At 40.0% G+C, this 27772-nt stretch overlaps 2 protein-coding genes across 4 annotated transcripts; both read right to left on the minus strand.

The window, feature by feature from the left end:
• Nucleotides 1-451: 451 nt before the first annotated feature.
• sinhcafl (SIN3-HDAC complex associated factor, like) lies at nucleotides 452-4184 on the minus strand. 2 transcript variants are annotated; one of them, XM_079555210.1, is made up of 6 exons: nucleotides 4089-4184; nucleotides 2910-3064; nucleotides 2718-2817; nucleotides 2502-2616; nucleotides 2228-2378; nucleotides 452-2150 (listed from the first exon to the last, which is right to left on the minus strand). In XM_079555210.1, the coding sequence occupies exons 2-6, from the start codon at nucleotides 3035-3037 to the stop codon at nucleotides 1967-1969; spliced, it is 678 nt and encodes a 225-aa protein (XP_079411336.1). In that variant the 5' UTR covers nucleotides 3038-3064; nucleotides 4089-4184; the 3' UTR covers nucleotides 452-1966. The 2 variants fall into 2 exon arrangements, with proteins under 2 accessions (XP_079411336.1, XP_079411335.1); XM_079555209.1 differs by having other exon boundaries at nucleotides 2228-2616.
• A 371-nt stretch (nucleotides 4185-4555) lies between these two features.
• Nucleotides 4556-27138, minus strand: dennd5a (DENN/MADD domain containing 5A). Of its 2 annotated transcripts, XM_079555359.1 has the most exons (22): nucleotides 26899-27138; nucleotides 21214-21285; nucleotides 20421-20530; nucleotides 19646-20324; nucleotides 17062-17249; nucleotides 16560-16871; nucleotides 14008-14223; nucleotides 13494-13728; nucleotides 12421-12571; nucleotides 12218-12311; nucleotides 11556-11687; nucleotides 11334-11486; nucleotides 11072-11244; nucleotides 9601-9729; nucleotides 9128-9249; nucleotides 8896-9041; nucleotides 7815-7933; nucleotides 7552-7733; nucleotides 7176-7258; nucleotides 6792-6915; nucleotides 6552-6720; nucleotides 4556-5799 (listed from the first exon to the last, which is right to left on the minus strand). In XM_079555359.1, exons 1-22 carry the CDS (start codon nucleotides 26996-26998, stop codon nucleotides 5616-5618), a joined length of 3873 nt encoding a protein of 1290 aa, XP_079411485.1. In that variant the 5' UTR covers nucleotides 26999-27138; the 3' UTR covers nucleotides 4556-5615. The 2 variants fall into 2 exon arrangements, with proteins under 2 accessions (XP_079411485.1, XP_079411486.1); XM_079555360.1 differs by lacking the exon at nucleotides 21214-21285.
• Between the last annotated feature and the right edge of the window lie 634 nt (nucleotides 27139-27772).

Below are 27772 nucleotides of genomic sequence, written 5' to 3' on the forward strand. Positions count from 1 at the left end.
CAGATTCAGCTGAGTTTTACCTCTTAAGGAAACTTAAATGTCAGAGAATATGCTTTACTTTGTGCTCATTTTAGGCTATGTTGACACATGGCCAAATAGGCAGTTAAAATTATGAAATGTAGAGTAGATTATATTGTCCGCATCGAAGGATTAGCGAATTTAAAGCAAATTTTTAAAAATCTGTGATTACCTTTTCTTTGTCACGCACGATGGCTAATGTCTTGAGCATCCTCATCTTGCATCCCGTGTGCCACTTTAAAAAAAAAAAAAGGTTGTTCCCCGCTCACTTGCATTAAAAATAGTTTAACTGCGCTATCTCGTGGTAAAGGTTAGAATCACAGGCGATTGCTGCACCATCTGGTGGATAAAGTAATAACTGCATTTTTTTTAATGGGCACTTTATTACAGTAAAGATCTACATTGTGGTACAGTATAAACAGCATTAAAAACATCTACATTACAAGTTCAACAGAAGTGCACAAAATAAAATAATACAAAATTCTCAGAGTCTTGACACCAGTTTATCATTTCAGTAAAAAAAACAAAAACGCCTTGTAATAAATAAGTATAAATTACAAAAGTCCAAAAGTTAGGGCAATTTCTAAGGCACCTCATCCTTCCAAAATGTACCTTGTGAAAATATGGCAATACCCTATGGACACAGAAAAGCTTATTCCAGATTAAAAGGAAGCAACATCCTTTTAATATTCAATACAATTTTAAGCACATTACCCTGCCGCATAAAAGTTTATACATAAGCAGCTTCACGCACGGTGTGAAACAGTGAAAGCAATTTTTTTTTGAAGGCTGAAAGTTTTGAGTAGTTAAAGCACTGTAGCTAAAACTATACAATTTTAGCATTGCTTAATGATTTAACACAAGCCACATGAGTAGGTGGGGTTATTGCTGAAATGAGCGAAGCCTTGTCATAAGTTTGGTTTACAAGAAAATACCCTTTGAGCTCTTAATGGCGGGAAAAAGAGCCCAAGACCTCCCAACATTCAAAATGTCTGCATAGTTTGAACAATTGTATCTTAAAATGAATCACCAAAGGTATTAGTAACTTGCTAAAATAAGCACCTATAATCCCAGTATAGTAGTTAAAATACTGTATTGCTATTCTAAATGGCTTTAGAAAGTAGGATGGAATAGTGTGACAGCATGTTGAAGAAAAAAAAAAGTAAAAACAGTTAAGTGTACAAAAATAATGCTTTTAGCTCCTTCTATTAAGTGTACAAAAGTAGTGGTTGCAATTACTGATATAAAAAAGTTTCAAAGTACCAAAAGCTTAAATGTTGTATTTACAATTCATTGTGCTTACAATGTGCATTGCTATTTGACACAAAGCTGTACAAAACAAAATAAATAGGCAGGGGAATGTACTGCATGCATGGTTTCAAATCATCTATGACTGGACAAATTAAAATGTCTGTTTAAACTTTAAATGGAAAAATATTTGTCTGCCTTATCTACACAATAAAAACAAACAAGTTAATTAACAGCTAACTCACTAGAAAATGTTTTGCTGGTGTCAGGTTTAGCCCTTTTTGTGCTATAATATCTACTGAGTCACATGAAACATTTACAACAAAAACATGGTTGAATAGTTACAGACTAACACTGGTATTAGAAATCAACAACCAATTGTTTTTATGCAGAGATATTTCAAATTAACAAAGACATAGAACAGTACTGATATGTATAAAAATGTATTTACAAATTGTAGATCATTTGCTAGAAAAATAAACAAAAAGGACAAATGTTGTCCTCCTATAAATAACACTAATGCCCTAAGATTTTTTTTCTTCCCCATTTCAGCTTTTTGTAAAAAAACAAAAAAAAAAACATAAATGACAGAGTAACTACACTATGTATTAAAGTAAAAAAAAAAAAAAAAAGTCTGCCACTGGAGACAAATCCAGGTGAACGCCATGGATAAACCTATAAAGGAGTACAACTAAGGCCATCACCAGGTGTCCTTCATGTCTTCTGGTAGTTTCTGCGGAAGTGACTCTTGGAGGTGTGTGGCCACCTGTGTAGATGCCAGTGTCTTCTGCTTTTTGGTGCTGCAGCAGGGTTTAAAAAGGCGAGGATCAATGATGACTTCTCCAAAGCGCCCTTTGTAAACAATCCCGCAGCACACCTTTTGCCTGTAGAGATGTTCAGAATTAATCCTTACTTTGATCACAGACTGTAAATATTGTAACCATGGGGTGGCCAAACATACCGTTTCCAGTATGAGCGCTCAAGAAAGGAGTAGATGGACGGAGACGATCTTCTCTGTTTGGATTCGATGTCTGAACCATCATCTGACTGGTTGCTGTAACTGGGAGACTGGGCAGGAGACACACTGGAGGTAGTGCTGTGGGCATCAGAATCTGAAGGGACAATAAAAGGAAAATGATCAATAATCTTGTGTTCAAATTCGTTGAATGAAAATAGTCTCATCCAGGCAAAAATAAACAGTAATAGATATAAAAACACTGTGGGAGAACACATACTCTGTCGTTTTAGTTTTTGAAGCTTCTTTAGCTTGCTCTTCCTCTTTCCATCACTGTTCTTCATCTTCTTGGGTTTTGTCATCTTGAATCCTGGCCCTGCTCTGGCATCAACAACCTATTCAAAACCACACAAAAACAATAAAACAACAATTTAAAACAAATAATATACATTTTTACATTGTAATACAACACAGACATATATAAAGAAATACTTACATGGTTCCAATTCTTCTTAGATCCATGAGGTAGCTTCTTCCACCTTTTTACCAGTAACACACAAGCATTGCAAATGTCTCCAACTCGCTCCTCTGACAACCTTGACAAGAATAATTCAGAAAATGATCATCATTTATGGCGTATTAGAACATACATTTTCAAACATCTTAAAGACTACAATAAATGAATTACCCAAAGCAAAGCCGAAAGGTTTCCTCATAACGACTGCTGTCTGTAAAGCGTGAGCTGGAAGACTTGGTCTTGCAGATGCAACAGCCATCGTTACTCCGGTATATCTTTGACTTGTGAAAGCCAAACATTGTCTGTGCTGGTGTAACAATGTAAATCTGCAAAAGAGAATGTATAATTGTGACAGCCTCTGTAGTAAGGAACGTGTACGTCTGCAGAGTCACACACCAAGCAGTTTTACTATGGAAGGGGGCGGTCCCAACACGCGCACAAACACAAGCAAATGCGCCCAGCACTACAACATTGGAATATATATGTTAAACTCCAAAATAATCTCAGAAAACACTATTGTTGTTTTTCGTGACCTCGTACACGTGATTTTAGAAAAAAAATAAGTTCTACAAGTGAGCAAAAACGTCGAAAACAAAAATACCTCGCACTTAAAGCATAACAAATTAAACGTCATTTTACGCTGCAATGTTTCAAGGCACAACACACACAAAACACAACAAAAAAGCATTACACGCATTTTCTATCCAAACCTTTTCAGGCTCATTTGATAAAACGAACCTTGTGATCGTGCAGAATTCACAACCTATCACGATTAAAATCGATTTTTCCAACTGAGCGAGAAGGAAATAATTCACGTTATGTTGATTGTATAGGTTGAATTTACTTAATTCGCTTTATTGTGCATTTCGCAGTGACAACCGTTTGCATCTAGAAAGTGGAAGCAAAAAGCGGGCTGCTGCTCTTTTTGAAGTCAAGAAACAAAAAGCTACGAAGCCAGACCTGAATTTTGTTTAACATTAATAGCAACTTCTCATACATGTATGCACATAGTCATGTCCACCCTAGAAAGGGCATCTATAATATTTCGCTAAAGTGGGAAAGACCCTACGGATCCCTTTAAATTCAAACTTTTGCACCGGTGAGCGCCAAATACGGTTCATTGTTGTTAGCTTTTAGCATGTTAGCTTAGCTAGTGCTGCTAACGCAACCACGCCACGCTCTCATTGACTTCCACGTTATCCCATTGTCGAGTCGGCTACTCTTTGTATATTTCGCCTCAACAGACATAACGAAGTCGTCAGTTCACAACCACATGACAAATATTTACAAACAGGCTGGAAGCAAATCAAACGCGTATTTTTGTTAAAAGACAAATAAGGGAGCACTTACTGAACAAAAACTTTGAATCTTCGCCGCATACGTTTTCCACACTGCGCATGCTCATACTACTGCTGCATACAGCTGTGCATTAGAATAACATTTGCATAAAAAGCCCGAATGAAAGGGGTCGGGCTAAAATCACCATATAAGGAGTGTAGCTATCGAATTTGAACCCCACCTCCGCCAATCAGCGTTAACCACACGTCCCTCTCCTCGCTGTTGCATGACGGGAAGCGTAGTCAAACAGAGAGACTGGTTCAACCAAACGGGCGAACCACGGCTCTTTTCAAACTCCAACTCCCATAACTGGTTTGCGCCAAGCCTTCAAAGAAAAAACGCTGGGTGACATGGCGCGAACGAGTTTGTTTACGTTTTTTATCAGCTGAAAAAGATCACACATCTAAGATTTATTTGTGTGATTACCATTTATGTAAATATTTTGCATGAAGTCATGACAGTTATCCAGTTTTAGATGCTTTATTTTACTTTATTTTAATATGTTTTTACACTGTACACTTAGTAAACACTACATTACACGGCAATAAAATGTACATCAGTTTTTAAAACAAAAATATAAATCTTCCAGAGATGCTTGTTTACTGTACACAGATGAGTACAACACCATCATTCCAAACATTGTTGGCACAGAAAGGAAGTCCTTCACATACCAATATCTTGTTATGTACAGTACAGTTCATTAAAACAACCCTTCATCTGATTTTGTCCTATCGATTTTGCATAGCAAGAAACTATGTTGATGAAGCTCAATATTTTCTTTTTAGGGTAGATGCACTGCAAGGGATCATTGCAACACAAGGAAAAAATATGGCCAGATATTTACAAGAAGGCTGTCAGTGTGATCCATGAAAATGTGGGTCAGGTGACAAACCAGCAAGTACGAATTTCCCCTTTAAACAGATATGGATATGGTCCACAATCTCTTAGTCATGCAATGAACTTCATTCACTGCAAATTATCAAATATTGGCATTTGCTCAGACATAAAATATTAACTTTTATTTCTATGAATCTAAGTGGATGCTTTTTACCACAAAGTCCCTGTCATATACATACTTATAAAGCATACTTCTGCATCACTTGCTTTACGCTCTGCAATATGACATTGGAATCTGAGTTAATAACAGCGCAAGCAACTTGACTGATTTAACAAAATAACACTGTTTTGTCTGAAAAATATAAACCATTTGATCCTCCCTTCCCATTAAATATAACCATTATCAGCTGTTCACAATAATAAAGAAAATAGTTTAGTTTTCAACATTATAGCACTAGTAGGTTGTTGTCAGTAATGTGAAAATGGTCATAATAGAAAACATATTATAACATCTAATGGCAACATCATTCAAGATAGAAATATCAACATATCTTGAAAGGCTCATTGCACTTATTATATGGCAAATGTAACAGTAGCTTTAATATAAGCCAGAATAGTCCTTTGTTCAAGTCTGATCCTGCATAAAAAGTTTCATTTTATCCTTGTATGCTCCTGATGCAACTTATGGCAAGTTGGTTTGGTTTAGATGCCCACTCCTTTGATGAGAGATGCCTCCAAGGTGATATTAAACTCCTGCAAAGTCTGTAGCACTCTGATAAGAGAGTTTACCAATGTCCGATCCTTGATCAGTGCAGTGTCCTCATACATCTGAGCAGTGATGGGACAGTCAGCCAGCAAAGCAATCCAGTGATGCAGCAAATGATCCCTGTAAAGGAACAATTTAATTTACTTTGTCTGTGTTCATCCTCCAAATACACACTAGATGATGTGGTATTTATTTGTAGATGTATATCTGGCAGTGGAGCTGATCATTCAAACTAAAGAAAATGTTTGAGGTCGAATTCCTGATACCAACTTCTTTCGTGTCCTTGAACAAGCAATGTCACGCAAAATGCCTCGACTGTCTAACTCTTTTGTAAGAATGCAATGTCTTGCTGGTGGTTGGACCATTTGTAGTAAACAATTTGAAAATGTGATGTAGTTTTGAACTCAACAGTAATTGGTGGAGTGTAAATTGTAAATATTTGACACCCCCTTGTGGTTTATTAGGCAACAGTGCATCAACCTTCAGTCAGTATTTAGTCAATGCCCTGGTGCCACATGCTGTCAATGGAGTAAACCATTAAAATATCAAATGCTTTGACAATCCTCTCAGGGGAGATCATGTTTCCTGCAGGCCAGGATGTAGCTCAGATAAAGAATGGCATGTTTTATTCAATAAGCCACTTTTGTATTGAGCATTAGGAATACTGAACTCCGTCTTTATGAATGAACAGTGATACAACATAGAAAACAGCTGTTTTTGTCGGTATTTTTGTCACCAACAAAAATACCCACAATGACGTAAACACTTGTATTGTAATCTATTAATTGTGTGAAATATAATGCAGTGTGGCGTTAAAAATCTTTTATCACAAAATTGTTGGAAAAAGGCATAATGTAAAAAACAAATCATACCTGGCACCGAGACAGACCAGCATCTGAAACTTCCCGTCTTTGCCAATATTCCTGGAGGTGCTGTTGATGGCCCGCATAAAACGACAGAAGTGGCGTACTCTGCTCTGCCAGTTTTCATCTGGATTCACTTCCCTCTGTTCAGCGCTTTCAAAATATACTTGGGATTTTTCTATGAGTAAAGAAATAGACATTGGAGTTCTTGCATCTTTCATAGAATTTGACAACAAAGCATTTATTTACCTAAGAAATCCCAGATGAAGATATTTTTAAATAGGCGCGGTGATTTGAATCCATGCTGAAAAACTTGCTCCAGGGCCCAGACTAGACCATATTCTCCACAGAGAAGGAGAGTCAGACTGCCCCTCTGTTAACAAACCATAAGAAAACAAAATTGTAAGTGTTATTTATTGTTGAACTAAGTGTTTATTACATTAATAATGGGACAAAGTAGTCAGAAATGCAATAAATAAATCCAAAATGTCAAATTAAGCCTATTTGAATTTTTTTATAACGATTGAAGATTGCCTCTTGAATTGGGAGACCACCAAGGTCTCACAAAGAATTCATGCTGCTGATGAATAATGGAGTTGCATGTTGCAGCCTGTCTAGACTGCTGCCTCTCACCTCCTTTTCCGGCTTGTGGAAATGCTTCACAATCCCATTGATGGCTTCCCCGACTCCTTCTTGGATCTGCCCTGTATTTAGCTCTGGATAAGAACAAAGTAGAAAAGATGAGACAAAGCATGTAGTGACTTGTGTACAGGTCCACCAAGATGCCACACTATATTACTATTATATACTATTACTATTATAAACTATTACTATTATAAACTATTAGATAAGCCCATTTCCATTTTGTTTTTCCATTATACTTTAGGTTTACAAGCGTTTCTGATGGAAATACAGTAACAGGAATTTGTAATGATCTATAATAGTGGAATGACGTGCAAAAAAAATGTAGACCTGCTAATTGCAATGTACAGTTGAAGAGGTCACTTACTTGGTTTACTGTTTGGCGAGATGGTGACGAACCTCCTCATCATGCCTGGTGACTGTTGCATTGGTGGAGTGCGGCACAACCTGTCATCGTTCTCAGTGCTGGGTGTCATAAGCTCTCCAACGAGAATCCTCTCCAGACTGCCATCGTCCACACCTTTACCCAACCACCGGCCACAAGGAAATCTGTAAAAAACAACACTTTTTGAACAAGGTCACAGCATGTGGGGTAAAAAAAAAAAGTTTAGAAAATAATTGTATGGTTACTTGTAAGTGTGTCCGGTGATTTCGTTGCGGACCAAAACCCACTCGACAAGCCACTTAGCATAAAGCCCCGAGTTGTCGTGACCCATCTGCACTGTGGTCAGTTTTCCCAGATTCTGACACTGAAAAAAAATCAAATCAAATCTTTTCAAACCAAGTACCCCATAGGAAACTATTAAAATAATACAGTTTTGCTTATTTTATTTATTTTTAACAAGGTCTAACCCAAAAGCTGTGCGACAAAATTAAACAGAGCCTAGAGCTGCAGAGGACATCGAGTACCACAGATTGAGAGACACAGTACCAATGAAGTGGTTCTCTCAGTGGTGGTACTTTAGCTGGTACTCGATCTTGTGTTTCTAGACTGTAGACTTTTGCGCAAGCGGGAAGCGCTCTGTGCAATCTTCAGCTTCATACCTGGCAGTCAGTGGCTGGACAGGGGAACAGCAGAACTCTCTCTCCTATCTTTACCCCCTACAGACCGTACTAGACTGCAATATTTTCCGCTACTGTGGGCTGTATGGGGGCGCACGTGCTGGTGTTTTGATCATGTTTCTACGGAGTGGAGTTCGCTCTTGCTCTTTAATACTGGCACTAGAGCCTGACCTTCGTTATATATTCAGGAACTGGACGGTATTTAACTCACAGTGGGAAAATTAGCGTGTTGTTTGTCCTGCGAGCGCTTAATAAGATGCACAAGGCTGTGCGCAATGTGAAAGGAACAGACCACCGTTTTTCCATACTGAGATATGTTCTTACCTTGGCTAATTCGAGGTGATGCGTACCAGTCTGATCTTTGAGCATGCCCTCAGTTACGCAAAAAGATGTTGTTAGCATTTAGCTAAAGAATTCTGAAGATATTACTGCACAGTCATCGAAGTGCTCCTAAGCTGTTATTACGCCTTGCAATATATTACCCCTTCTTATCCGGTTAGAAAATTAACATGTTTAATTTTGTGTTAACTATACTCGGATCGGGCCCAGGGTGTGAAAAGTATGCTTGTCAACTACTAAACAAAGGCATCGGCACATCTGTTTGAAACATAAAAATAGCATTGTTATGAATGTAAAAATTGTAACTAACCTCAAATGTTATTTCCAAAGTATTCCTGGGGATCTGCAAAACTCCAGTCTCTGCCAGTTCGCCAGAAACACACACCCAGGGGTTAGCTGTGAACATGGACCCACTCAGCTTCTTACTGGAGACAACCACCACATGGTACGGGATCACTGAAGAGAAAAATATAGTAACTAAATGCACCCAAATAGTCTAGATTTGTTATATTGAATTATTTTTAGGCTAACATGGCTCTTACTGATAGTAGTAAAGACGTTGGTGAAACAGAAGTAGTCCACTGCATTAAAAGAGAGAAGGTGATAGAGAAACTGCTCTTTCTCATCATCACAACGGAGGAAGGCATAACGTTTGTATAACTTTCTGTAAGACAATAAAAAACACATTATTGTTATAAAGATGTTACAGGCTCGTGTAAAGAGTGAGTCACATACAATAATATTTTATGAAGCAATGAGACGACATAAAGGAAAAACATGTTAAGGTCACGAAAGCAGACAGCAGCCCAATGACCCATTTCTGCAGACACATCAATTATTAATAAAGCTTGTCAATTATTTATCTAGAAGTGAAATGCATTAAGCTGTTTTGCTATTTCAAAGTAGCTCGGAGAAACAGATGGCGTGTGATGTGATGGCCATTTCATAACAACACAAAACAGAAGAGGAAACTGTAGAATGTGTAGAATGAGAAGTGAACACAAATTGGCCGTACTTTGAGAGCTCGTGTTCAGAGAGCAGTTGTTTCAGGTGTCTGGAGAGTAACTTTTTCTCCATTGAGAGGCGAACCCAGGCACGAGCCTTCCCCACATCGGTCTTGATTTCACCCATGTTCTGGATGTGCCTATAAAAAGGAAAAGAAAACATAACACAATTAACTACTGTATTAGTATGTACTAGCATCAAAAACGAGCAAACAATACCGTTCAACAATGTAAATGTCTGTTATGTGGTGGCATTTTTTCCAGCAGCACAGCGTGAGTCAGTCCCATGTCATTGCTGGGAGCCACTACCGCGCCTCCCTTGTCCAGACACATCTCCTTCCACTCCACCAGTGCCATGAGCCTTGTCTGCTCCACGGACACTTCTTCATGTCATCACCTCCTCCACCCCCCTCCACCCTCACATTTAGGTAACCTACTTTCCTCCGCTTGCTATCTCTATGGCAACAGAGGCAACCCCACAAAAACACGATACTATGATGAATTAGCACTGCATGTCATGAAAAGGATAACTATTCGAAATGAAATAAATGCTGAAATGTGAGCTTGACTCGCAAATACGTTAAGATTTGAATGTTTAGCATCATAGCGTCAGATATTTTGAAACAGCCAATCAGAGAACAGTTGTGGGTTTTCTGACCTCGCAGACCCCCTACTCGTTTGCAGTGAGACTTGCGGGGGGAGAGGAATTAGGCTAGAAATAATGCACTGTTACACTGGATCACCCCCTCCTACTTCATACACAACAAGCCCCGATATCTGTGGCGTAAGTAATAGGGTTTCAAAGCAGTCGAACATGGAGGTTCCTGAATCTTGTTCTACTGGTGGATTACAATAAATTACACTTTTGTTTGCAGAATTTTAACACGAGAATATTAAGCATTTTAGGCTTTTTTGTATTTGATTTGTGTGTACATAATATTTAATTCTGATGATGTAGTGCTCAGAGTTTTAAAGAAGCAAATTGGATAGACATTTTTTCAATTATGGACAAACATTAATTCCCACAAGGGGGCAATCTTACTCCAACCATTAAGATGAAGAAAACACTAGAACCAAATTCATCCTAGTCAAACTGAAATCGTCATTTGAGGGGTCACAAACCTGCTAACACTGTAGTTTACTGTAGATCTTTACAAACATGTTCTGAAGTGCAATCTTATTGTTATTAGTTTAACATCTTGACTCCCACCTGAACCAAGCACATTTTCTCCAGTTTGGCACCCAGATAAAAGCGTCAAAATAGCGATAAAAAAGTGACTACAACGAAGATGAATAATCAACAAAAAAGCCACAAAGGAGCAGCAAAAATGTGACAAAAACATCATAAAAAAGAAAAACCTAAAAGTGACGACAAGGCGGCAACAACGTGAAGAAAAAGTTCCATCACAATTTGTCAGAAGCGTTTCAATTAGATTATTTTCCACATACAGTATCAATGTCCTTCTCTCAACACTGACTCACCTCATGTCCTGAATGAGGGATATTTTAAGAGGGGGCATGGCTGATACACCTCCGTCAGATTTACGTCTCTCCGTGTCGTGGATCAAACCCGAAGGCCCTAAACCTCCGGGAGTCGCACTCTTCTCTTTGCTCTCCTGGTAGTGCAGCAGGTGCGACCACAAAGCAGACTTGCCCTGAAATAGGTAAGAAAAGCAGCCATTCAATTCTATACTTGTCAATGAATAACCAAACAATGCCGTCATTAAATGCAGCATGTTCCCACCTGTTTGACCTGCAGCCCGTGACTCCAGATTCTCTCCAACAAGTCGCAGAGACTAGCAATCAAGGTGTTCTCCTCCACACCCGTGATACTGACCTCTCCGTGACCCAACTCCACAGCCTCTCGCCCCATCTTCTCTACTAACATACGCTTGGTCTGTAGGACGGTTAAAAAACAAGTCAAAAACAAAACAAATTCTAATAAACCTAAATATAATTCACACACCTTGTTCCTGCACTCCTTTAGTAACCCCTCAACAAATTTCCAGTTTGTCTGAGCGATGACTGAAGGCGACAAGTTGGACAGTTTGGGTTGTCTGATAGTCGTGCCCAAATTTCTAGCTTCTTGAATATATTTCTAAAAAAAAAAAAATTTAAATAATCATCATTGATAGAACATAGTGATTCATAGTAATTTGTTTGCTTGAAAAAAAAGATAAATGCAAAAGTTCACATCTTTCAAAACCCTGGAAAGCCTAAATTGGAAGCTCATAAAAAGTCTACATTGGGAGACTGTGTTTTCCCCCCCAGTGGGAAAGCTATGGCCTTGAAGATAAGACACATACCACATCCACAGAGACCGACTTTAAACAGGGCTTGAAGGATTGAGAGAGCCAGTAGTAGTCGAGAAACAGCAAGAGCTGCAGCTCCGGAAACAAACACTCTACATGCTGAGAGCGAGCGCGTGCCAGTGCAAGAAGAAGCAAAAGAAAAGACAAAATGTGAGTGAGAAATGACAGAGAGAAGAGTTTATAGACTAAAACAAATAAAAGATACATGCAAATCAAAACAAAGGGAAGTTCGAAGAAAGGAAAGGGAAGAAATCAAGCGAAACGAGATAAGACATCATGCGCTTTCCGTTGAGAGTCAAAGGACGCCTGGAGTTACCTCTCTTTGGTCATTGTCTAGATAAAGATGCTCGGCGTGTTGCTTCTGTCGATCTCTTCTCCTCCACTGGGCAGGGGCGCTCCTTTTGGTCCACCTGCATCAAATCAAAGTAAACAAAATAGTAAACCAATTCTCATGTGAAACGGCTAAAATAAACAAAATTGTATGTCTAATTTCCCCGAGTTGTATAATACTTTATTTACTTGTTAGTGGTGGGCCCAGTGGAGAGCACGTCAGACTGGAGCCGAGGGAAGAAGCCCTGCTCATAGCGACCCTGTCCAATCTTCATGTCGAGGAGATGAGGGTGCAGCGCGGTGTGGTCAATCTTATGCACTCTCATTTCAATAGCTTTTTCTAAAATGGACACAAACACAGAGGCGTGATGAACGTGTTACATTGAATTAAGCACCAACAAGAAACGGCATCTAAAATGCTGAACATTTAGATGGGCTGAAAATCACTTTTAGTGATTACAGAGGAAGCAAATCAGTGGAAGGCCTCTCGAACGCCCACTGAACAGACAAGAGTGACAGACAAAAGGCTCTGAGAATGTCTTTTTTCTTGTCAAATAAAGGCTCATGGATGAAGCCTAGACAGCGTTTGTCAGAGAGTAGAGAATAACAACCCACCCACACAATCTCCAGTCTAAGTCGGACGCATCAATAACTCCAAGTAAGGACAAAAACATGCATAATGTGAGAAATGAAAAGAAATCGTCAATTTCAAGTATGGATTAAACCGTTTTAATGAGAGCTGATGTGTGTGCAATGGACAAGATTAGGCACATAATAAAGGAGGATCTGGTTCAGTTAAAATTTTAAGCTGCAAAACAGAATTTAGAAGTGACTTGAAAAATTGTTTGTTGTTGATCCAAACCAACAGGAAACAAGACTTTCAAATGAACAACTGCATATAAACACCAGCTGCATAGATTTAATGGAACAAATGACTTCAAAACGTCTTTAGATTAAACAAATTACTACTGGAGTGTAATCCTGATATATTGCACACACATTGGAAGAATCCAACACCACGCGGGATGTAGAGCAGAAGGAAATATTACTAATGTAGTGATTATCAGGCCCAATAGCATGAGGTCCAGGAGCAACAAAATCAGCTTTTTCAAATCTCTTTGTCAGTAGGTTGTCTGCAAACAGGACAGGAACCAAATGGCTAGTTAACTCTTAAAAGACAGTGTTTGTTTTATTTTCAAGTTAAAAAAACAATACGTGTAATTACACGCTACAAAATGAAAGCTGTAAAGAAGATGAATTACCTGCTTCTTCAATGTTGGTGCATTTCTGGTACATGGAGGTGCGTAGAGTGGGCGTGCGTACATTTAGCATGCGAATCTTATCGACCCGTGAGTCAAAAACCCTCAGCGTGTGCTCCTTCTCCTCATCGTCATGACACAGGATTTTGATGTCAATGAATGACGCGAACATCTGCGTCTCCAGGAATCGGGACAAAAAGGGCAGGTATGGCTCTGGCTGGTCAGAAAGGAAGGAGGCCTGGACACACAAATTTTATAAGTTTATAATGGGGTTGAGCCGTTATGAATAAATATAAAAATTGACACTGGGTAAATTTCAATGTCTATGAAAGGTACAGCCTCATCAGAAACCCGTGTGTGGATTTGAAGAATAAAAATATATACAGTACATATTAAATACATTTAAGTAACAGACTTCTACATAATAAAATAAATAAAGAGGGTGTGGATACTTCTTGAAGCCACTACACACCAGGACTGGCTGAAACCCTGCTTACAGAGACGCCTTTTCCTTTACCTTGTCAAAGTTCTGCATCTGATCCCGGTTGGTGAACCAGGATTCCTTGTCCTGACTTGGCTGGATGACAAACACCTCGTAGTCGGCAAACATCTGAGTGAAGCGGTTGGCGAAGACTTCACGAACGTGGATGTTGAGCTGATGCATCTTCAGCTCCTCCTCATCACACTGAGCCCGCGCATCTCTGACCCCACTGGCATCCTCTCTGACCTCCAACTGAAAGAAGAAGAAGACAAATCATATGACAAAGGATACAGCAGAAAATGTATACAAAGGCATAGAGTAGCATACAGTAGTTCATTGTGAATCGTTTATAATGTAACTTGAAGTGGCTGCTTGACATTACAAGGGCATGGGAACGGAAGTCAAGGCTATCGGCTGTGATTTATGACCGGCGGAAAGCCAACTGCCTAAATCTAATTTTAGAAAGTCAGTAGGTCAATTGTACAGATGCCAACACTATGGGGTTAAAACACTGATAAGTCCCCCACTCCCCCTGCAGTCCACATGATAATAAATGAGGTCAAAATACAGAGGAATGGCAACAGTTGAAAGCAGAAGAGATCTAGTCTGGAAAGCAAATAGTGGCTACTTTACAAGGTCTCACACGGATAGTTTCAACTATTCTTTTATGCCATTTTGAGGAAAGGTTAAAGAAGCCATTGGTAAAGCGCCAACTCTGACTGAACTACTCCATTGTTATGTTAACAGTATAGCTCTATCTAGTGGTTATAAAGAGTTACTGCAACAACAATACAACGTCTTTCCAGTGTGCTTGACATGTATTTAGTTAAACATATGATTCCAATAGATGCAAACAGACCAGTGGTCAGTAAATATACGGCTTCTTAGCATAAAAGTTTCAAACCTAGGGTATGTAGAATGCCCATTAAGAGGCTCAATTACCAAGCGTTTGTTCATGTGCAAAACAAGTAGCACGTGCAAATGTGGATAAGTAGCAGAATCATTTGCCCACTTTGTATCTTTTTTATTTATGTTTTTAAGTCACACAGCATTCTCTCACTAACATTAGATTTGGGCTCTAATCAGTCCTGTCGCCAGACGTCAGGGCATATGAAATCCACGAGGGGGCACAATTACTAGACATACAGTCCACTGTTTTTGGACCATGTTTTGAATAAACAGGAGAGCGCGGGGCTCGGTCAGTGCTGTGGGCCACTTTTCAGTCTTGTTCAAGCCTTCAGCAGTAAAAGCGAACATCGAAAAATACGCGGGGTCTTTTCCACGGAGTTCAGCACTTTGTAGTAAAGTACAGATTGCTTGTTACCAGCCCGCACCCGTCACTGCCTTTGCCCAAAGATGTTCACGAGCTGCTGCACAGGGAGAGAGAAATGTGCATAGCCTAAAAAGTCCGACATGGTGGACTCTCAGAGCGGGGGATGAACAGGGAAAGAGTCTATGACAGGGAGACGCTGACCTGACCGTGAGACATACTGTTAATAAGCCTCTAAGCCTCTTTGCTTGTTGTTTTTGGGGGTTCTTCCCATTACAAATTGTTTAATCAAAAAGCACTGAGAACCCTATACTATTATTTTTGTAGTATGGTTTTAAAACTGTAGAGGGGTCATTTATCAAAAGATGTGCCAAGTAATGAAATCATATTATAGCTATTTGTGTTTGTGTTGCACCAAATTTACAAAATGTTTACAATTTTTCAGAATTAGAGCCATACCCATCGGCGGGCCATAGGGGGCCATGCCCCATAATGCTTGTGCCCCCCAGACACAGATTTTTTACTAGTTTATTTGGTCGGGACAGTGCATGTTAATGAACATACATGGGTCTCATGCATGTAAACAAGTCTAACACACTCACATTCATCCTGGCCTATTGTACATGTTTTTAGATGTGGTGTAATCTACGTGATACGCAGGTATACGCCGTATAACCACTTGAAACCCTGCAGAATTACCGTATAACCACTACAAATTGGGCAAAGGCACGTATCACACATTTGCGCTTTCTGCCCGATTAGAGACCAGCCCAAGCTCCACAACAAGTAGCCATTTCCTCCCCTGAAACCGAGAGGGGACAGTTTATCTCTCTCTTTCTCTTTCTCTGTCTCTACAGAAACAGTTCTGTCTCTCGTGTGCTCGTGCGTAATTGCGCACGACTCCCGTGTTGTCTGCTCACAAAATAAAACCAGACCGGAGAATAGCTGATAACTACATTACTATTGATAATATAACATCAGTACTTCATTTGACCACATCTGGGGACAACGATAGGCAATGCTTAAGTAATAATCAGCAACAATTCTACATTTTCTACCTTCAATGTTTTAGTGAAAATAGCCTAAATTTTTTTTTTACTAAATATGACTGAAACGGATGGTCTTTTTGGCTGAAACGAGTCTCCACATATATGTAGCAGTGTTTGGAAAGTACAATAAAAAGATTAAAAAATGACATTATGCTACAATGCTGACGATACGTGTAGTGCCTGTCTTTATGTTCATAAGAGTCTAGTGACATCCACAGGAGCAGCTGATGAACTATTAGCACAGTGTGTGAGATCATGCCATTTCTCACCTTCTCCAGGCTGACTCCTGTTCTCTTCACCAGCGCCTGAAGTCTGGCGATAGTTTCATTTTCTCTCAGCAGGTAGGAGTTGAGAGGTGATGCCAAGTTGCCGTTGCGCTTGTCTGTAACCATATCAACCGAGCGAAAACTCCTGTATATGGGCTGGCTGTCACTGGAGTGTGGACGTCCTTCTGGAGAAATGCCAAACGACATTAGAACCTCGGAGATCTCCTGGATAAACTCAAGTTTGTTGGGAAACTGAGGTAGCTCCTCCGGTAGTTCAATGAAGTGGTTGTCAATGTCCACAAAACATAAATTTGCCTGTAGAAGAGAGAGATAAAAAAAATATATATATAAAATGGCACGCATAGCAAAGTACAACTAATTATAATCATGAAAATTAGGCAAGACCATTTCCAAATCGTATCATATGGCATGAATTAACTGTATCTACTTCCAAAGGAGAAGCACTGTACAATAATGGGGAGATTGAACAGAACTTGGCATATACCTCCTGAGGCAGCTCTAGTTTTGTGCGGTCATCCTGGCCATTGGAGTGAAGGCCCATCAGATATGGCACAGGTGCATCCAAAAAATGAAGGAGCGAGGCGGGCAAAATGGGGACATAAACGTGCTGCCACTGGAAGGGGAACATTAAGGCTGTGATGCTTTCTGCCACCGACATCAGTCTCTGGTAATCTGTTTAAAACACACATAAACGCTCTGTTTGAGACATGCCAGGGTATGTGAAGAAAACTTGCCCTGTAAATAACAAAACAAGGGGAAAAGAAGTGAGGAAAGTTAGAGGTCATTATGCCCAGTGTAGTGGGATGACTATTTCACCAAAGTATTCATCATATTAAAGATAAAAGAAATAATTCTTAACAGTCGAAAAACACACAAACTTTCTTTTTATTATAATATGTTGTTATCTGATTCTGATAATATGTTAAGGGGGGGTATTATGCAAAATCAACTTTTTCAAGCTTTACATCATGTTGCATCATGTGGCAGCCATCTTAGGGATAGGTTTGCCTGAGTCCTCCTCGGAACGCCCCCACCTCCTGGAGACGCCTCCGAGCTTTCGTCACCAGCCGAGTAACCAATTTCAAGACATTTGCTACAGCCATTTTGAGAGATCAATTTTATACAAGGCAGTTATTTTAATATACTGCATTTACAGACCAACAGAAGGTTTCGTCATCATTGTAGTGTGCTATAGACTGGTGCTGTGTGATTGAAAAAAGCATAATACCGCCTCTTTAAAACAAAGCTTGTGTCTCTCCGATAGATTTGCTCACAGTGGGAAGACATTTTTTAGGGCATTGAAACTCTAGAATACTACTCAAAGAAGTACAGTTAAAACAAATTGTACATGTACCTGAGTGAATTTAACTAAGAATTACCAACCCATAATACAAGCTGTCAACTGTAGCAATAAGACAGATTTGACTGAACTCCATGGTATTTCATTTTGTGTCACGTTTTACAGCTACGACCTAAAAAGAATAGGTTGAAGCATTCTCACAGGAAGGTTGTATGATCTTTTAATTATCTTCTGACAAGTCTCCACAAAGCACCTCCCCAGTCATGCGCTTGTTAGATTCCTTTGTCGTGAATGGTATATGAGGTAAACGTCCCCAGCTCTCCACATCTGCATTCCTGATTTATCTGCCGACACCTTGGGTATAATGAGGAACAGTTGGGTCTCACTTGTCACGGAGCCAAAGCAAACACTATTCCTACTTTTGGTCATGTGCTGCCCCACAGGGGGACGCTCACTGCCCTGCGGCTCCCTATACTATCTTAATAATGTATTAATCCCTCAACGTCCTAGCCTCAGTTTTCTGTATGTTTTTGTAAAATGTTGCTGGTTTGGGAGATCTTATTCCTTATCGACTCCCACATAATTTTGACATCTGTCCCTGAAAATCACAGGGTTTTGAATATCACTCGTCACAGCAGTGAATACATTGAGTGACGCATCTCGAGCCGCACAATCAGACAAAAACGGACTGAATTCCACCTAATAAAATAGATCTGTTCAAATGTGGTGGATTTTGTCCTTAATTTAGATACTTTGCAGCTTCTTTTTGCTCTGTATGTGTTTAAATGCAAACCCCTCTGTAACAATCCCCCGTTTCTTCTCAGAGGAAGAAAGCGGCCTTTAACTCTCACAACACCCTTCACATGCTCCGCAGTGATGAGCCTCTCGGGGGAGGCATGATGTCACTTCTAACCAATAATAATCATCAGGCTCCACGGCTGTCCTCCCTGCCTCCACGTCGCATGGCAACAGGACAGCTTTCCCCACATGGGCTTCTCCACGGCCCCCGGTGCTTAATAGACCACTTGCCTTTTCGGGCTATTGTAATGGATCCAATTACCATGCCAAGTCACCAACCCAAACATCCTTTTGCATTTTCAAACGGTGCTTTTTCTTACTAGATTTGCGCCGACATGTGGTCCTCATCAATAGATAACTGAAAGTGAATGAGTCATTACTGTAACCGTAACCATATCTAATTGTGAATTTATAAGAAGATATTTTTTGAGTACTTTTTTCACAGTACAATTATTTGAAAGTACTTCTAACTGGTTCTATAAAATTCAACAAATCCTAACATTGTCATGACAATATCTAATTCTGTAGGCTGTGAGTTTCAGTGACTGCGTAAAAAATGATGCTCTCTCTACGGCATGAAAAGTGAAACAGCAAAAACAGACAAACAAAGCCCATTTTGTTTCCACATATTCTCATATGATCAGTAACTGAAGCAACACTTCTATTCATCACTTGAAAAAAAAAAAAAAAAACACTCAAGGTTATGCAATATGTGGCATAATAGCTCCGACAAGCACAGAAGACATCTGTTGTGCAAAAAACCTCGAGCTATGCTTTTAATACTTCTATACAGGAAGTATAAAGAGAGAGCAGAAACTGGGCATGACCGTGCACTTTTCTGGACACAAATTTAACCATCATGAAAAAGGCTTGGCACTAGTTCAGCTGGTTTTGTTGAATCTTTGAATGTACAAGGCGTTACATTGAGGAAACACAAAAGCACAAACGGGCAGGGCAGGTCAGTACTTACGCTGTGAGTAAAGCAGTATCTGCATCTCCAGCAGTGCACACGTGAAGAGCTGGAGTACGTTCTCTACTCCCAGGAGCTCAAACATCTCACCAATGGCAAAGTCAAAGAGGGGCAGCTCACAGGTGCTTGGCCGCTGACACACCACCGGCCCATAGACACCTGAAAACTTAAGGGAGCGTCCAGAAGGAGGCAGGGGCACCTCGTACAGGATGTTGAAGACGTAGCTTTCTAGAGGCAGAGGAGGAGGCTGAGGAGAGGACACGGCCTGGTAAAGCTGCTCCAGCACTTTCCTACAGGCCTGAGCAAAAGCCATGGGAGTTATTAGACAGATGCATTTGGAGACAAACAGTGTGTCACGGCTGATGTCGTAGGAGTTGAAGCGCTGCAGGCGGGAGATGGCAGGGGCGGCCTGAAGAATGGGCCGCGGTCGCAGCTCCTCCAGTCTTTTAGGAGATTTAGGGGACGTGGGGGTGTGCAAGATGTCATACTGCTCTGCATTGTGCATGTGGTAAAGAGTCTGCATTGCACTGCAGATCTGCTTACTCGTCACCTCCTCAAAGAAGGTGAGAGCAAAGCCATAGGTCCGAGAGCCGTCCTCCCTGGTGATGATGAAAGAGTGAAACTGGGGCTCACGATTGTCCACCTGTGTTCTGAACGCCAGGCCTTTTGGCATACAGAGCTATGAGAGCAAGAACAAGAATGCTTCAGTAAAAGGTGAACAACACCACCATTGTCAATGTCAAATATCAAAATAATAATGTAAAAGAACTCATACCATCCCCACTGCATCCTGGTCAAATGGATTCCACTCCACATTGTCTGGATAATGTGCTAGAACTTTGGATTTGAAGGTTCGTCGCAGTGGACTCTGCTCAAAATTCTCACCTAAAAAAAATCACACGGCGGAAAAAACAAAACAAAAAGAACAGTTAACAGGCATATTTCTATTTGATTAGACAATATTGTGATCAGAAGCAGCAGGCTTAAGTTGCCAGGCAAACTCCAGAAGGAAAGCAAGTCAGCGTTTTGTTTAGGGAAAGGTTGTATTGAATCATATAAAGCTGTCGTGTGCATTATGGAAATTGGATAATACTTTACATGTTAAGATTCTGATGCTTTTGGTCAGCTTTATTATCAATACAAAATGCTTAAATAACCAGTACACAATTAAGCACAACTTGAGTAGATTTGAACCCAGAGTTAAGCAGAAGTGATGCACACAGGAGCAGTACTAAAAGTAATTCAAAGTAGTGAAGGGGTAGAGGCCACATCAACCAAGCATCGCCAGAAAAGGCAGCGCCGGCTGAGTGTGTGAGAAACAGAAGCAGTGATTGTCAAACATCGGCTCATTGTTCATTTTGCTGCTGAAGGAGCTGCTCAAAAGGAGGAGGGTAAAAAGAGAAACTATGATAACAAGATGTGCAAAAACAACAGGTAAGTCTCCAAACCTGCTCAGAAAAAAAGTGAAATGCCAGATTAACCAAGGTGTAGGAGCAAATGAAGGTCAAAGGTTAAAGGGTTGAAGCTGTGCCCAGGTTTAAGGGAGGTGTGTGTGATGCCAGGGTTACCTTCATTTTCCCTCGCCAGTTTCCCTCTGGCCCCATCACAGAATTTAGTAGCCTCTATATACTGGCATAGAGCTACACAACAAATAAAACAACAAAAATAGAATTAAAAGCTGTGTTCTCTGTGGACGGCGCATCACTTCTGTTTGTGCAAACACAGCTGTGCTCCTGGGAGCAAGCTGCGCACAGACACAGGACATTAGCATGTCTCTGTCAGGTGACTACGCTAAATTAAGCCAGCTGCTGGGGTTACGTACAAGGGTACAGTGTTTCCTCATCTTCATGCACTGGCTGTGCTTTGCATGCAGACCACAAAAAACAAAAATACAAATAGCTTTAATGTGTTTAAATTTCACAAAAAAGAAATGACAGTGGCAACAATAAGGATATTCATATAATAAAGGCCTCCAATACCACTGAAAAGACTGTATGTCAAGAATCCGTTGCGAAGTGTGTTCTTGAGTCTATAATATTCATATCAAGCCGTTTTATTCTTTTTTTCTACTGGCTGCAGTTGCTTTACCGCATCTTTGGATTTTTTGGAAACATTCACAAGAAATGTTTCAGGTAGGACACTGTCATTGTGAAACCGTAAAAGATGAATTGATTAAAAGCTTCTCTGCACTACAAACATTCGGACAGCACAAAGCACATGTGTGCAGTGTCCAACACATAGGAAATATCTGGCAAAGCAGACAGGTACAGTAAAGTGTCTCGGCAGAGAAGCTACAGCCTTAAGGATTAGGCGCTTAATCTGCCGCGGTAACTTTCATAATCTGCCAACTCTGGAGAAAGTAGGTTACAAAACTCAGACCGTCTCCAAGAAAGAGTGAGTCAAAAAGAGAAGAGATTATTATCATTACACATCCATGAAACAACTGGTCAAAATGTCCATAAAATATACAGCCTATGTATTTCTTATAGTAGATTATACAAATGAAGTGACATCATTTTAATATTTCAGTTCAAACAAAGGCCTGCAACACACGCTTCCTCTGAGTATAAGATAAAAAACAATAACATGATGAAAATATTACTCTGAGTGAAGCCTTTTTATAAGGATTTCACTTCTCTTTTTGCCACTATATAAGAATGTCACGCTTGTGGGTCATATGCTGTTAATCAAAAGCCTTCTCACATGATGAGAATGATGATGTGGTTAAAAGCTGAAAATCCTTAAGGCAAACTCAGATAACAAACAGTGACTTCAGAAACCTTGTTATGCAACCAAGACGCTCGCTTGGCCCAACAACAGGCTCAGTCGTTATAACGATTATTCTTCATTTTTATCACAAACCAACTAGTGATCCAATAGTCATATCCTTGAAGATCATTGTGAATAAAACAAAACCGGAATAATATTTTTTTTTCAATATACTGTCGTCTGTCCAGAATTCACAGTAAATTTCATAACAGTCAGTATCAACAAATAGCCTGCGTTGACAATAAGCGCGGAGCGGAAGCTGAGAGAGAGACCCGCGTCACAGATCTGGCTTCGTGCCCGTTTTGGACATCTCATGAAGCCAGGGACCACCTCCATATCTCCGCTCTCTTCCTGCGCACATCGCCTTCAAGTCGACAGCAGCTCAGCCCACTCGCATCATGTGTACTGCGTTTGGAGGCTGAAGTCATCTGCAGCACAGTTTCGGCTACATGTTAAGACAATGGCCGAATCGACATGGGTGCAAAAGCAAAAAATAGCGACAAGGACGTTTCTGGTCAAACAAGCGGAACTAGAAATGTAATATAAGGGAGGATGAAAAGACTAAAGGGATAAATGGCAAGATGAACGAAGCATGTCAACCTGAATGGCAGCACATTACATGATGCAATCTATATTTTATTGTTTGAGTTTTACATACTGTACAAAATAAAAATGCCGTTATTCATTTAATGTGATGTCATAGCCTGCTACAATGATGATATCGTGGCTGCGAGTAAGTTTTCTCCCTCAGGTGCTAATGTTATTCACCCTGAAATATCAATGTGGCTTTTGCCAAGTCTCAAATCTCTCAGTTGTCTCGGCTGTGGGGTTCCCGGGTAAGAAAGGACAGGAAGCGTGCACGCACCTGGTTTGCTGCAGTGAGTCCTGACACAACAAGGTAATACCAAAAAACATTATCTATTGACTTTCTCTGTTCCTGCCCAGTCATTATTGGACAGGAAGTCACTGAACTCTAGAAGTTATGAAAGCGCTCTGTGCAAGCATCTGCTTAGAGGCGTGGGATTGGAGTTCAGAGAAACCCGACTTGAAGAAAATACACTCTCTTAGAAACAAGAAAGGCTTAATTACACTGTCCTGATGGGAAAGAATGTACACAGTGGCCATTCAGGGGGACTGAACAAATCTCATGTGCTCTATGCAAACACATGGTTAAAGACAGTCTACACACACACACACACACACACACACACTACGGCATACACTAGGGATGCATGAGTTGAAAAAAAGGCTTAAGACAAGGTAACTTTAAATGGCTATGCATGTATTTTTGGAAAACTGTTTTTCAAGTCAAAACTACAGCCACAGCAACAAGTATACTTCAATTAAAACCTCACTAAACTAAGCTCAAGACAAGAAATGCTGTTTATTAGTTAACAAATTTAGAATAGACTGTACAGCCCTAATGTCAATTGCAATTCCATAAAAATTAATAACAAATTAACCGTCTATTCAAAACTAGAATAGGTAGTAGATGATATTGGTTAAATCACTGTGCTGACAGAGAATCTTCACACCTTTCACATTTGAAACTAACACACTATACAAAATATGAAAGCGCTTATTAAGTTTTCATGTCGTACAGAATGTGTTGTGTTTGCCGAGGAGGCTTTATGGGTGTCTGCAGGACACATTGAAAAGGATATTTAGCATTTGAATGAGTGCAGCCAGTGTGTGAGTGTACTTATGTCCCAGAGCTCCACTGAGGTCTATGAGGGGGCTGGTTATACATATGCTAATAAGCACTGTGCTACCCAGAGCAGGATGACAAAAAGCAGTGGTCATTACAATATTTCATTTGAGTCGAGGTCAGTGGTTTGAAAATAAGGGACATAAGAGAAAGAATCAGAGGCTCCCCAGTGTCTTTGGACGCTACTGTCATGGCACTAACATAACTTGATTTGCTTTGTATCTTCTTTAAAACAAAACAAAAGAACTGCACATTAAGTTCAATTGCTTGAATCAATTAATTTGTTGACTTACTGAATGGTTATCGATTAACTATTAACCACTGGTGTGGTGTCTCAATGTACAATACAACAAGAGGGTTTTTTCCCCCTTACATATTAATGAACCAAATTATTCACTTGAGGATTTTAGGAAAGAGTTACTTAATTCTATCAGACCATCTCTTTTCTTAGCAATCCATTGCTTTGGTTTTTTTTATTTATCAAAGATGATTATTAATTCATTAACTGTACCTCACATACACAATGTTCATCATGGAAATTATATTCTGGATCTTAGTGAAGAACAAAAACAGTCTGAAATATTTATATCATAAATAAACATGGACATAATGGTTAATTTGATGTGGCTAAAGCTTAAACCAGGGGTTACCAGGGTTGCTCTGTGAGGCAACTGCTGTTGTGATATTGGGCTATACAAAACAATTGATTGAATGGATTGATGACCTAATACAGGATTGTAGTCAAATGGTAATACAAAAGTGCAATTTTGTACTTTTGTATGACGCAATGAAACTCATGTGGTACAAGTACAAAAGTACTTTTGTTCTTGTACCACAGGAGTTTCATTACATTTCAAAGTAACTCATAATTCCCCTGCGTTTTTAAATGATTCTAGCTTTTCGTCAAGTAACTCAAGTAAGACAAACACTGTAAAATGGGAGCAAACCACAACACAAATGTGGGACATTTGCGTACGTACATGTTTAATCCTGACCCTGACTGACAGTAAACAAAGACTCATCATGATACCTCAACCTATAGCACACAATGTAGAACATATGAGCTTTAACAGAGGAATTTCCACTTACTTTTCTTTTCAGTGGTTCAAATAAGAAACTGCTGATAAGGGCAAACCCCAACCTTTAAACGGCAACAACAAGAAAATGCAACCCCAAAGATCCAAGATGACTCCTGTACTAGTCTGCAAAGAGCTATAAAGTTCAAACAGATTTAACATATTAACACCAAATTAAAGCCTACAAAAATACAGCTGAGTGTATGTTATACTGTACAGAAGAGTTTTGTTTTATCAGCTATAGCCACTAATTTCTCACCAAGTTACCTCACTGATTTATTTGCTGAACGTGTTAATTGTGGTCTTGTTTGCCGTTGTGCACTTTTTGTGATTGTTTAATGTGCTGCCTTCTTATTGTTATATTGTGGAAAACCAAGTTGACAACACGGTCTCTGGAAACAAATTTCGCTTTATGGGACAATGAAGAAGAATTATCTCTGTAGAAAATACTTGGAGACGGGTGCTTCAAAGACCTATCTGTGTTTGAGCAGCTTGACTTCAATTTTTGATACTATTTCTAGTATAGGCTTAACAGGAACATGAATGAAGAAGTGCAAATGGGAAGTACAACGATAAAGGACTTCTTGAAGGAGAAAGTAATACCTGAACTAAACAAAAAAAAAGAAGAGTCATATATAGGTCTGCCTGCTTTGTCATTTATAACATGTGGTTACGCATAAAAGACTTTACTCTGATATGAAATGTGTCATCACTTCTCTGTGGGGAAGCGAGGTCATACAGCTGCTCTGAGGGTTTGAGGCCATGGCATCACTGACTCAAACAACAAAAAGGTTATGCAAGATTCATCAAAATCACTTGAGCAGATTTTTTTAGAAGCTGCCAAAGCAGATGGTTTTAAAAGGTTACTTGATGTTAAAGTTAGGTAGTAGTTTGAGTGTTTTGGCCTGCTCCCCAAACTATCACATCAGTCCAAAGGTGTTCCAGTCACGACTGCTGCTGTATAAACCACTTCATGTGAGTATTGTTGACAACTGTGCTCAGTGTTTTATATGAGGGTCCAACAGGCAGAAAGAAGATGGTCTCAATGTTATGGTCAAAATGACTATCAAAAAGCAGACCAGAGAACAGTATGCGTTGCAGCCATGCAGTTTTACAGCTGTTTAAGAGCAAATCACTGGTGTGCAAACAGAATGGCCAATAAAGACACAATATGTGTGAACTCCTGATTGTTTAAGCCATTAATGCTATCATTTTCCTACAGGTTAGATTGGGTGTATTCTGTAAAGTTACTGTAATGTTACATGTGAGAGCGGATGGGGATTTTGTCCCCAGGTTAATCCTGCGGCTCCAGCAATAATCATCACCAATAGAGTCAACATCGCACAGCATGACATTATTGTAAAAGCCAAATCCACCAAGCTTCACAGTACACACAGTGATGGGGATGATGAAGTCAATGTAGGGAATACATATAAATACACATATAATATAGCAACATAATCCTGTGGTGTACAACCAGCAGCAAAAACAGGCTGGAGGGGTGCTAGGCCTTGCGTTATCCTCCCTGTGTGTACGTACACGTCCAGTAGTCTACCCTGAAGTGAACCCTTTGCACATTGTTTACTCTGATACAATAAATGCACTGACATAACTAAATAAATACAATTATTACCACAAAGAATAGACATTCTTTCTCGATCAAATGTACACTGCGTCTGCCCGCATTGGCTAGCGCTTACCGGACAGTTCGTCGGGCTCCAGTCCGCTGTCGGTGTCGAGCCCGCAGATCACAAAATAATCTGCGAATCGACAAGAGCCGGAGCTGAAGCCGGTGGTCATTTTGAGACTGGTCCAATGGTACCCTTATGCCCTCGATGAGGGGCATATTAAAGAGCCCCTGAGAGGTGGGTTGCCTCTGCCATCACGGATGTCATCAGCGGTACTGCGAAGCGAAGCTCGAAAATCACTACCGATGATACAGACCCTGTGCACAGATCAGCGAGCACATCCGCACAGGGCCTTCAGAATAAAACACATACGCCTTCAAGAACAAGAGCAACATATGGCTTTTCTATAGTAACTCAATCATAAATCAACATCACTGCAGCCTCTTCCTTTTAAACCCCCATGAAAACATGGATCAATAATAATAATGAAAACAATCCTACCGTTTATGGTCAGTAAACATCAAAACCAGCCTGACACTGCCCTCTTGTGGACATGACTACACTTGCACCAAAGCCTCTAAGGGGAGTTGCACCGGCCTGCAGCCCCAGGGGGCCGCAAGCACATACAGTGCCTCTCGAAAGTATTCATACACCTTGAACTTTTGCACATTTTGTCATGTTTACAACCCTAAACATAAAGATTTTATTTTGATTTTTTTACTGAACGTTCACACACAAGTAACAGACAACTGTGAAGTGAAAGCAAAATGGGGCGTGCCTAAGTATTCATACAGCATGAATGAATACTTTGTGGGACCCCCTTTTGCTGCAATAACAGCAGCAAGTCTTTTGGGGTTTGACTCTAAAAGATTTGCACATGTAGAGTGACATTTTAGCCCATTCCTCTTTACAAAACAGTCAGATTAGAAGGAGAGTGTTTGTGAAC

This window comes from Gobius niger (genome assembly GCF_951799975.1).
Source record: "Gobius niger genome assembly, chromosome: 4".
In the NCBI taxonomy this organism is placed as follows: Eukaryota; Metazoa; Chordata; class Actinopteri; order Gobiiformes; family Gobiidae; genus Gobius; species Gobius niger.

Bases quoted from the DNA above. Each gene is read 5' to 3' on its own strand.
- dennd5a (XM_079555359.1), bottom strand. From the start codon at position 26,998: ATGACCACCGGCTTCAGCTCCGGCTCTTGTCGATTCGCAGATTATTTT. The intron at 13,729-14,007 runs GTAAAGGAAAAG...TTGTGTGTCCAG, and splicing joins AGATGCAGAACTTTGACAAG to GCCTCCTTCCTTTCTGACCA. The intron at 9,042-9,127 runs GTAAGAGCCATG...TTTTCTCTTCAG, and splicing joins CAACGTCTTTACTACTATCA to TGATCCCGTACCATGTGGTG.
- sinhcafl (XM_079555209.1), bottom strand. From the start codon at position 3,037: ATGTTTGGCTTTCACAAGTCAAAGATATACCGGAGTAACGATGGCTGT. The intron at 2,617-2,717 runs GTAAGTATTTCT...GGTTTTGAATAG, and splicing joins CTAAGAAGAATTGGAACCAT to GTTGTTGATGCCAGAGCAGG. The intron at 2,151-2,227 runs GTATGTTTGGCC...ACATCTCTACAG, and splicing joins GAGCGCTCATACTGGAAACG to GCAAAAGGTGTGCTGCGGGA.